This window comes from Coenobita brevimanus, chromosome 80, assembly GCF_032717465.1.
Source record: "Coenobita brevimanus isolate Jiangsu-jjx chromosome 80, ASM3271746v2, whole genome shotgun sequence".
In the NCBI taxonomy this organism is placed as follows: domain Eukaryota; kingdom Metazoa; phylum Arthropoda; class Malacostraca; order Decapoda; family Coenobitidae; genus Coenobita; species Coenobita brevimanus.
In genome coordinates this window covers 39,682,986-39,695,088 of record NC_137033.1, presented here as the reverse complement: position 1 = coordinate 39,695,088, position 12,103 = coordinate 39,682,986, and the positions used below count along the sequence as shown (strand labels likewise).

Genomic DNA, 12,103 nt, shown 5'->3' with positions numbered 1-12,103 from the left:
CTCACGGTTGATCAAATTTTGAAGATTTGAATCTCAGAAACTGCCATTTCTTTTGGTAATAGTGCTATTATCAGGTAATGAAACTTCATTTAAGCTAATATCTTTTCATCCTAGGTGACTTTGACCTCAATTCCCCCAGAGCGGGTGTTGTGTGGCCTCGGGTCACTTTGCTCTAGTGTTATCAATGACCATCTATTTATAATTTAAATATAAATAATAGTAGTAGTAGTACTAGTAGTAGTAGTAATAGTAGTAGTAGTAGTACTGTAGTTGTTGTTGTTGTTATTGTTTTGTTGTTCTTATTGCTGCTGTTGTAATAAAGCGAGGAAGCACCTACCTGATTGAGGGAGACAATCTTAAGGTTGTAGAAAATGGGAAGGAGGAGGTTGCGGACTAGGATGCAGCCTGGCACGAAGCCCAGCAGGTTGACACAAAGCTGAGTCCCGTAGCAGTACACCTCCGTTGCGTTACCTGGACAGAGTAATACAGGTTGGTCCACATGCTGCAAAATCAGATCTCATGTGTTGTAGGAACGGCCCAGACAGCGTTATTAGTGCCTACCATTGAATTATTTTCTACTTTCCATAACCCATTTTGTGCTTTTTAGTTCCTTCCTTTTTTACATCTATTAATTTCATGGTTGGTATATAATTTATGTTCTAGCAGCTGTCTTCGCCCATCACAAGAGCACAATACGAGACACCTTGGCTAGTTCAGTGAACTCATCTGGCAGCATTAAGAATAAAAAAAAAAAAATCAGAATCTTGGGGTGTATCTACCGCATACGATGATACTTGTTTTAGAGCAGTGGTTCCCAAACTTTTTCTGGTCGTTACCCACTTTTCATACATGATCCTTGTCCATGGCCCCCCTTCCCCAACCATAACCCATGACTACAGTGACTGTCTACACTACAGTCCTACACTCATCATGTCCATATAAAAATCACTCTAGCAAATCCTGTAATTTTATTGATTCCATTTGTTATTTTCTCTTTTGTTAAGTATTAATAAAGAAATGTGTATTTTGTCAGCTGAATCTTATATAATTATTGAAATGGTACTAAAGGAATAATAAAATGCACATTAAAAAAATTCATACTTAGAGTAATTAAAAATTGCATATTTGCGAAAAGCTGATTCAGCAATTAAAAAAAATCACTGGATTGAAAAAGTGTATTAATCCCACGCAATTCGATCTGAACTTTGAATCTTACAAATCTGATAACTTTATAATTCTGAAATGATATGCTATCATAGTGAGTCATAATTATCTGCCACAACCATGGCCTTCAATTGCGACGCACCCACATCCTCCCAGACCATTTGCTTCTGAACATTCATACCAGGTTCATTTTTCTTTCATTTGAATCCCCATTCCACTCAGTGTGAAGGGTGTTGTTGCAGATTATCAACAAGCTTCTTGATTCTTGGTTTTGTTTCACTTAAAGCACACCATAGGTCATGCTTCACTTCAAGTCTGTTGCAATGTTTCGTTTTAATGTGGAGTAATTGAGAGAATGCAGCCTCACATGAATAAGTTGATGAAAATGGTAGGAGGTGGCGAAAAGCCAAGTCACATAAGTTTGGGTATGAAGCTGCCATTGATGACCAAAATACTGTGAGAGATACAGTTTCAAACTTCATCCTGGCTCCTGAATCCTCCTGAAGTGTCAACAGCTCAGTTTGGGCATCATCATTGTCATCAGGCATGCATGTCACTGGAGCAGTGAAGGGGAACATTACTAGCCGAGAAGTTAGGTTTTGGATATCTGGGAAGTATCTTTTAAATTCCTCTCCACTGACTACCTACTCGCTAAACTCCTTCGGTTCAGGCTATGGCCCCCTACATTCTGATATATGGCTCCCAAGGGTTTGTATCCTAAGTGGAGGAATTTCAGGAGATTCGACTTCTACTACAGGGACGGGCTGATCAAATTCCTCTAAGGTAGAATTTGTGGCAAACACACTAGCAAGGATGTTCGCTTTTCCATGTGGTTCATTTATAATGTTTCCATCTCAAGATTTTAGTGGAGGAATGGGTGATGATCTTTGGAAGATGTTTCTGAAACAATTTAGAGTTAACCAGAATATTCTACTATTATTAAGATTACTTAATGGTTTGCATACTTGGTTGTGAAGAAAGTTTGATTTAGCGGGATCTATTACTAGTTTTGAATGTTTCTTGCAGTTTTAAATTGACTGAAGGATTCAGATGTTTCTGATTTTAATAAAAAGTTTTATGGTAGGGACTTTTGGGCTGCTGCTGCGGCACAGTTGCTTTCCTATCTTCTGGTAGATTGTTGACTGGGTATGAACAATTCCTTACCAGCTTCTGTTAAGCCATTGCTGTGGAACTGGGTAGAACTGATAGTGAAGAAAGGGTGCCATGGAATATCAGCAAGATATATTTCTAAATCCATCCCAGTCTGCCCTATCAAAGTGCCATCTGGCTAGCCTGACTGATTCAGAATGGGGAGGTTTGGGAAGCTGACTAATGAGGGTTTGATGACATTGTGGTCGGAAGATCCAAGTGGTGACAGTATCAGTATTTATCTGGGTTATTTGTTAGGAGTCGGTCCAAATGATAGGCGTTATGGTCACGATTATCTGGTATTCTGGTTGGCTGTTTTACAAATTTCGTGAAATTAAATGATTCTGGAAACGATTCGCATTGTAGACCAGGACTATTCAAGTACTTTAGAAGTAGGGCCGGGTTCTTAAATTCAGATTGATAGAAGGGCCATACATTTATTTTAGCTCCATTTTTTTCATCTATATAAACACAGGTTCAGAAAACGAACGAAAAATTCATATATTATTTTCTTTTACATTTTCCGCTACGCGAATTAATAAGAAAAATGCAATATTTTCTGTTTTCTGTTTATTTATTTGCATTCTTCCTCAGTCTGTCAAGGGGCCAATGAAAAGCGGCTCATGGGCCTGATTTGGCCGGCGAACCGCCAGTTGAATAGCCCTGTTCTAGACCAATACGTCAGGGTTGACAAAAAAAAAAAAAAACACTTTATTTGAGAAAGCCCAACCCATCCGTTTTTTTTTTTTCCACAAAATTGCATGCAATTTTTTTTTTTTAAGTGTATCAGAAAACAAATAACAATAATGTTTATACCTAAATAGCCTATGGACAGCCCAATTATAATTTTACACAATAAGACTTTTACACAATGAGTTGAATAAGGAGGATGATCATGTTTTGACTTGTCTGCTACCCCAGAGCTGCCTGCTACACTGTAAGCCATGTTTCAACATGAGAGCACACCTTATGAGTTGACAGTGAGATCAGTGCACACTACACAGTACTGTAGTAGGAGAAAGACTCATTTCCTTTGTTGGTACAACACAGCAGTAGGAGAAGGACTCATTTCCTTTGGTGCTGCAAGTTTCTTTGGTTATTTTACGCATACATTTCCCATTCTTCTTACAAGTGAAAAATCACTTCCTTATGTGAATGTACACATCATCTTAACAGTAATAATAGTCTTGATGTAAAACATCAAAGTCTGTCATATAGACCTATATTCAAGAAGTAGCAATGTTTATTAAAATTTTCTTTAGATGATTGAGGTTTGGTAATAATATGAGACAACCTAACCTGGCATAGGCCTAACCTAACTTAATACTGATTATACAACAAATTTCCCCTAATACTTACTAAGCAAAAACCACATCTATCAAAAGCACTCGTACTGGTAATCCTAAAAGGTTACAAAGTTAGCTAATGCTGGATATAATGTTTGCCATCACCGGATAATTCCCTCAAGAAATTTACCTTTATTTCAAACCACAATATTAAGATTTGTTTTCCCCAACCTTAAACATAGTTATCCATGTTTCCATTTTTTTATGGAGATAATGTTTTAATAAAGGTATTAATAAGAATGGGAAAGATGAGTGAAATATTTCTCGTTTATTTCGGTGATCTGAAACATGCCCCGTGCATCTGGTTGTGGTCGAAAAAGGACAAATGAGTGGAATAAAGTAACAAGGGTGGAAGGCAGTAACAAAGTGATCTGTAAACACCGCAATACTGAAATTAGTGTCAAAATTGAGAAAATCATAACTCACTTAGACAAATGTATAAAAAGACTGGAAAGGAGCAGTAGTCAATCGTCATTAAACCTGACTGTCAGTGAGGAGTCTGATTTATAAAAAAAAAAAAAAGTAAAGCGGGTAAAATAGCGTTTTTTTTTTTTTTTAAGTGTGTTTTATTGAGAAAAAAAAAAAACACGTAGGCAAAACCGGGTCACCCACTTTTGTGCCAATCCTGATATCATCAGTCCTGGCAAAATGCAATAACCACTCTACATCCAAAATGATGAGTTCGGTGGTAAGACTGAGGTTAGAGTCGGTCATCTGTGTGGTTATTGAGTCAAATACGGTGGGTTCTGGACAAACATTGCGGGATCTATACAAATATATTTGGTAATATTTAGGTAATTTAGTTTGTATAATGAATAATCAAAGTTAGCTGAAGTGAAGTTCAAGATAGTGTCAACTGTATGTTGTGATCTGATATAACATCAGGTGCCACCCTTGCTACGGAAGTTTTTGAGGAGATGGTAACCAGGAATAACCAGAGGAAGAGATTAGGATTTCTGTGAGGAACAGGGCTAGATGGGATACAAGTTAGACAAAAAAGTGAACAGAATTCAGACGGGTACTAAGGTCATGGGTGTTAGTAAAATATAAGGCTGAAGCCGTACTTTTCCTATGACGAGCATTAGTTTTTGCAATAACTGCTGTCAGCCTGTTGCTTGACCGCGACCAGGAGGACACCGTGCCGCCAATACTACACTGCTGGTGGTGGCTATCCGAGGTACCACCGAATTTGCTGATAATACTACTGCGGCCATTGTCGTGAGGGGATAGACAAAGTAGGGGTGATATCTAATGTGCATGTAGTGTGGCATAGACAGTTGGAAATAGAGGTATTATGAGAGTATACTAGCCTACTCTCTATGTCAATGAAAGCAGCGGAAATGTTTAACAAAAGGAGATGGTCAGGAACATGTCCCAAGGGCTTGTGAAACGGAGCTTCAGCTCCCCCTGTCACCAGCTTGCCATCCACCTCGGGAGCTCCGCCCTGTTCGACTGGTACTACAGTCTACTCCCTTAAAAATTTCCTGATTACATAGTCTGCTTCAGTACTGTGATCCAATAACATGCATGAGGAAATTAGGGTACTCTGTGCAGAATAAATTGCTGAGGAAGATGTGTGACAAAATATCCAAACACACTTGGAATAGCCCTCAAAATCACAACAATACACTGTTCACTTTACGTTGGCCTAATATTGCCACACTTCCATCTTGAATGCTGAGTTACAACAGTTGATTAAGACTAAAATATGATGATAGCCACGAACAAGTGCTACAGAGTGTATGTAGGACCATAGTATTCTTTTTGCCACTGACCTACACGAAAGAAGTGCAAAAGGATGAAAAATTGGGTAGGAAGGTGATATAAACACTAGGTTTCATAAATGAATCTGTGTGGCCGGTTTTGCCAAAGAGCTTTTTCAGAGGCGACCGTTAAGGAGTTTCTCTTCGTCACCCTCCTTTAGCAGTCTTAATGCCTTAACAACTGTGAGTAATATCATAATATTCTTATTCACTATAAGACACTGATGTAAATAGTGTCTGGAAGTTATTATTTATAGCGAAATCATGGCACTGTTCCATGAAAACATCCCACTGTGAATCAAGACACTGTAAGTAATATCAAAACGTAGTATAGGATCCCTCAAATACAGTTGTCATCTTCCATTCTGCTTGGTGATTTCTTGTGTTTCGGGGACGGCTCATTCGGCGTTTTTAGTGTGCATCCTGCATCATTTCATCATATTCTACTAACAATGCCACACCCTAGCCCACAGCAGGACACTGAGCCGTCCCTGCACCACCTAAGATTCCACCAAGTGAGTTTCTACTGCACAACTGCTTATAACCACCCTGTACAACCCAGCGCCAACTAACCAAGCACAGATATAGCAGAGATGATGCCTCCGAGGAGCGAGAAGGCCACAGGAATAGGAAGCATGGCACGGTCCCCGATGAGATACTGATGGGTGGACTCCTTGCCGCGACTCCTGATAGCACTGCAAACCCCAATGACCACCGACACCGCCAACATCATGCTGAACACTGTATAGTCCACCATGCTGAACCCTTCCTCGCCCTTCCACATTGTCTGTAAGAAGTAAGGAAGAGTACAACACACCTATACTCTTTTCACTTTAACCTGGCTACCGCACTTGCTACCTCCAGGGTCCACACCGTTAGTAACTGGAAGGAACAACACATCCATACACTTTTTAACTTGCCTAAATTAGATATCTCTTCATCATACACAACCAACACTCCAGCTTCCTTGGCCTTCCACATTGTCGGTAAAAGGTGAAAGCACATTTTCACATAATTTCAATTTACCTTAGCCTAAAACTGGCGTTTCTCCATTCTGATTCCTGACCGTTAAGCAAGAGATACCAAGGAACATAGCGCTAGTCATGAAAAGTTGTTAGGGAAATAATGTGCAGCCATAGCGCTGTCTTTTCCTGGCACTGATCTCCATGAAATAAGGTGAAAAGAAACGATAATCTGAGTGATAATAAGATTAAAGAACTGTAACAATAATATACCTGACCAAACACGGCAAATTCTACTCGGTAACACAGTGCTAATGTTCTCAGACCGGTTGAACCCACTCGTACCTTGAACCTTGACTTAGCTTCCTTAGATGACAGTATTGTCTATTATTATTATTATTATTATTATTATTATTATTATTTTCATTGCAATATGACTGTTACATCGATTACGGTATATAGTGTGAATACATACCGCGTTATGCGTAACTCGAGCGTAACTTGCCTTATCTTATATAGAACTTGCTTTTTTTTCCGATCAACGAAGTTAAGCAACGTTGGGTCTGGTTAGTACTTGGATGGGTGACCGCCTAGGAACACCAGATGCTGTTGGCATAACGTTCTCCCTACGTGTCAAGTGGGGTTGGTGGAGAATTAGTGCCCCTCCCTGTAAAACAATTAACTCTAAGCCCTTGGCCACCCTGTTTGGGATACATGGCGTCTGGCAATGAATGAATGAAAATGAACTAAGTGGAAGATTACGGAAATGCAACGACTCTTCAAACTTTCCACATTTCATCGTCATTGTCATCATACCTTGGTGCTTATCTACTGTTACTAGTTTGGGTTCAGGATGGAAAGTTGACAAGTTTTAGGGCAAGTTAAGGAGAGGAAAAAAAAGTGTAGTTTATTAGTTTAGTGTTTTTCCTTGTTTCGTTACTCGTTTGCCTTCAACATTAAGTTCCTAATCAAGTCCCCATACTATATTAGAAACCTATTTTAGTTGCTCAGTTTCTTTCTTCTGTACTGTTCATTTTCTTTGTTGCAAATGTTTTTCAGTTTGGTGCTATTCTCATCAGCATCAATGCACTTCAAATCCGTTGTAGTTTTTCGTTGGACAAATACCCCCAGACATTTTTTTAACTAGGCTGTTTTAAGTGCTAGGCGCAATCAGAGCCCCCCCGACTTCCCCCCCCCCCCAAGAAAAAAAAAAAAATAATACAATAAAAAATTTCAGGGTTGTATGTTTTTGTATGTTTATTAATCATAATGGCAGTCTGCACAAAATTTAGTCAGTTTACGGTACCGTAACTGTGAGGAAACCATTCTTCATTGTCTTGAAATTATTGGCACACTTTAATTTCTTATTATTTCCTTCCTTCTTTCTCTCTCTCCCTTCCTATTTCGTTTATTTTCTGCTTTCTTCCTTTTTTTTCTTCACTATATCACTCCTTCTGTCCCTCCCTGCTTCTTTTGCTTTCTCCCTCCTTCTGTCATTACTTTGTTCGCCCTGCCCCTATTTCCTTCACCCTATCCCCTTCCATTCCCCCACTCCTATCTTCCTTCACCCTCCTTAACCCCCTCCCTGCTTCCCTAATAATCTCCTTCCTTCCGTAATGTCTCCACTCCCTCCCTCCCTTCCTTCCTTCCTATTTCCTTCACCTTCTTTTTCCTCTCCTCTCTACTTTCTTCACCCTCTCCGTACTTCCCTACTTCTAGGTGCAGCTGACTGGCATCATGTTGTCGAAACATTAGATGTCGATGATACATGAAAATTTTAAACAGAAACACCCAACAATGCAGTCCGGTTATGTGTTCCAAAGAGCAACAGAAGGCCTGTCAAAAATTCTAAGCATAAATAGTGGAAATCCGATATTAAACATTGTCTGGAAACAATAAATCTTTCATATGAAAATTATATTACCACAAAGAGTCTGAGTGATAAAAACAAATTCGATGCTCTTCGACGGAAAGCCAAAAAATTAATTAAACGCAGTAAGAAAGACTTTGAGGCACATACTGCCAGTATCAGTATATTAAATCCCAAAGAATTTGTCGGTTACATAAGAAACAAAGACGTAACAACCCCAACAATCTGTCCTTTAATTATAGATAACGAAGAGCAAACTGATGATGAGATTGAGAACGCAAAAAATTCTTAATACTTTCATCGCGCCAGTCTTTACAGAGAAAACACATACAGTTCCTGCAGTTTCCCCAGTTCTTATAGAAGAGGGCAACATAATCAATGATACCACCGTCAGTAATCGCGATGTACTACTTGCAATTAGCAAAATAAAAGAGCATAAAACACCAGGACCAGACAAAATATCACCACGTGTATTAAAGAAACTACAGAATGAAATATCAGAACCATTATCTCAATTTTATAGCTTATCGTTATAGAGCAGTAAGATGCCACATGAATGGAAGCTTGCACACTTAACCCCAATATTCAAAAAGGGCAACAGAGCACAACCAGAAAACCATCGTCTAGTTAGTTTAACGTCAGTGGTTTGCAAACTGCTTGAAACTCTTGTTAGAGACAAACTTGTGAAACATCTAGAAACAAACAATCTCATCAAATGTTCGCAACATGGTTTTCGGAACTATAGCTCTTGCCTCACGAATATGTTGGAGTTTTTCAACGACATATTGAACATGTATAAAACTAAATCTGTTGACATTCTCTACCTCTATTTTCAAAAGTCTTTTGACAAAGTTCCACACAAAAGACTCCTTCAGAAGCTAAAGGTACATGATTTCAGTGGCAGTGTGCTCGGGTGGTTCGAAGATTGGCCCACCGCACGAAAGCAAAGAGCTGTAATAAGTGGAAAAGTGTTAGACTGGATAAACGTTGCAGGCAGAGTGCCGCAGTGTTCAGTGTTAGGTCCTATTCTCATTTTAATATACATAAATGATATTGATGAAGGAGTATGTTGTAAGATTTCAAAATCTGCCGATGATACTAAAATAGGTAACTGAGTAAGTACACTGATACAGCACTGCAAAGGCAGGGAATTCAGAGACATCTTGATCAACTGTATAACTGGGCACAAACATGGAAAATGGATTTCAATATTAATAAATATAAAGTGCTAAACATTCGCAGTAAACAATGTAGGAGCAAGTTATAACATCAATAATATCCAACTTGATAGCGTAAACCATGAAAGAGATTTAGGAGTTATAATAACAAATGATCTGAAACCAAACAATGTACAGAACCTGTAAAGAAAGCCAGTAAACTGACTAGATTCAGAGGCAGAGTATTTGAATATAAATCCGATAAATATAATTCCTTTGTACGCCAGCACGTGGAGTATTGCGTTCAATTTTGTTTCCGTATTATAAAAAGGATATGGAGAAATTTGAGACAGTACATCGAAGAGCAACAAAGATTATACCTAGATTGAGAAATAAACCATACGAGGAGCGTTTAGAAACCCTTAATCTCTTCATCCTTACTAAACGCAGGTTATGAGGTGATTTAATTCAAGTATTCGATATAAGACACGATAATATGGCCATCGATAAATATATCACAGTTGATCTCTCAAACTACACTTGAGGTAATGGTCATAAAATTATTGATAAACGATTTCAGTCATATGAAGCTAAGCACTTTTTCTCTCATGTAATTGTAAATATATGGAAAAAAAATTGTCCGCAAATATAGTAAACTGTGATACAGTACTAACCTTCAAAAACTGCTTGGATAAGTATCTGTTACCTGACCTCCAGCTAAGTATGTTCACTCCTGAATAAACACATTCCTGTGGAGTAATGGCTACGAAATTATGGGAAAGCGTTTTCAATCCCATGAAGCTAAATACTTCTTTTTCAACAGAGTCTTAAATATCTGGAAGAGACTTACTTTTTCCAGCAACGAGAAAGTTCATTCCCCTCTCGTCTACAAGACACCCCGTAAACTTCATATACCCGTACATAACGTCGCTTCACGTCATAATATATTATTCAAATTGTTAAATGCATATAAAGCAGGACTAGGATCTGCACAGTTAGCCTCGAGTTAACAGTCAGTACTCTTTCTTTCCACCCTGTGATGGGCCGTGGATCACTGAGAGTTCCTGTTAGTTAAGTGACCATCTTTTTTTTTTTTTTTTTTATTATTCTTTTTAATGCACCAGGGGTCAATGCTTCAGAAGGGAACTTGTATACATGTCCTGCATGGGAAAATTCCTTGTCACAGTGGAGTGAACGGAGATGGAGCCTGATTGACTGCCTACCTTAAAAGCGCCAGGCAAGGCTGCTGCACCACCCATGAACATCCACTCCGCACAGTTTCCACACTGTATCTACAGACGACCCATTAACTCAACGTACCAGTACACAATGTCATGACTTAGTTATTTACTTATCTGATTACTCATTTTACTTTATTACTTTCTCTTTCAGGTCATTCAAACTGGTACCTTATAGATATAGTATTGTAGAATGTACCTTTTCCTTTTCAGTCTTTCCTATGAAATTTCCATGTCAGCTTTTCTATGCTGCATGGTGGTCCTTTTAACTTTTTTCTGGAGAGTTTGGAGGCGAGGGGAAGCCTTCTTGTTTTATTATCCTTGTCCTTCAGCATTTAGAATCAGATCTCGTAGTCATAGTCTACTCTGTAACAAACAGCCTCGAAAGGACCATACGGTCTGTTGCTGTTTGCTTTCCTTTGTATTCCTCATATCCTTTACCCTCATCTTGCCTCCCAACTTCTATCATCCCCTACCTACCTCCCTCTCTTCCTACTTCCGTCACCCCTCTTTTCTTTCCTCCTTTCTTCCTTCACCCTCTTCTTCCCTTTCACCATTCTTCCCTCACCTTCTTCCTTCCCTAAACTCTTCTTTCTTCACCCTCTTCTTTCCTCCCATCCTACTTCCGTCAATCTCTCCCTCCTCCTCTACTTCCTTCACTCTCTCCCTCCCTCCTTACGACTTTCACCCTCTCTCTCTCTTCTTATTGTTCATAGCCTCTAATTTTTTCGTTCTTTCATTCTCGACTTTCATCAGTCTATTCCTTCCTTCCTTCCTTCCTCCACTTCCTCTTCCTAAATTCCTCACTCTCCTTCCTTCCTTCCTTCCTTAGTCCTTTGTCTTCCTCCTTCCTTCCGTCTCACGTTCTTTTCCACCTACCGACCTACTCGCCTTCCTTCTTATGTATTACCTTACCTACAGATTTACGTGTTCTATTATACAGCTACCGCAAATTGACTTAGGACCTCCCCCCACAATGGTATTATAAAACACAGAAATCATAGCATATTACAATGTTTGTTCATGAGTTGCCATTCATTAATATGAAATCATGTTTCCCTTGTTTTTCAGGACCAGTTGGATGCGTTTTGGCATGGAAACATATCTCTAAAGTAATCTAAGGACATTTCTTTGCACCAAACATTTGTCAGTTCAGTCTTGAGGTTGTCCAGATTCGGTGTCTTCTTCTCTGCCATGATTTTGTTCATCTTTGCCTAGCAGTTTTCTGTCGGATTTAGATCCGGACTGTTGCCAGGCCAGTCGAGGACCTCAATCCGATTATCCTGAAGCCATTTTGTCACCTTTCTTGACTTGTTACATGGAGCTGAATCGTGCATGAAAAAGTCGCACTCATGAATAGCAAAAAAGTTTAACAAATTATCTTTCAGAACTTGAATGTACCGGCCACCATTCATCATCAAGTTCTTACGAAGAAAGTAGAGGCCTCCCCCTCC

The 12,103-nt window shown here is 39.1% G+C and overlaps 1 protein-coding gene across 1 annotated transcript in view; it reads right to left on the bottom strand.

Moving 5' to 3' along the window:
* Positions 1–12,103, bottom strand: part of LOC145409338 (sodium-coupled monocarboxylate transporter 1-like) — a 125,413-nt gene that overhangs the window by 89,576 nt on the left and 23,734 nt on the right. Inside the window, exons 2-3 of the mRNA XM_080279809.1 lie at positions 5,996–6,209; positions 338–471 (exon numbers count right to left, since the gene is read on the bottom strand). Of these exons, the coding sequence (XP_080135935.1) occupies positions 338–471; positions 5,996–6,209 (348 nt within the window). The remainder of the gene's footprint in view (positions 1–337; positions 472–5,995; positions 6,210–12,103) is intronic.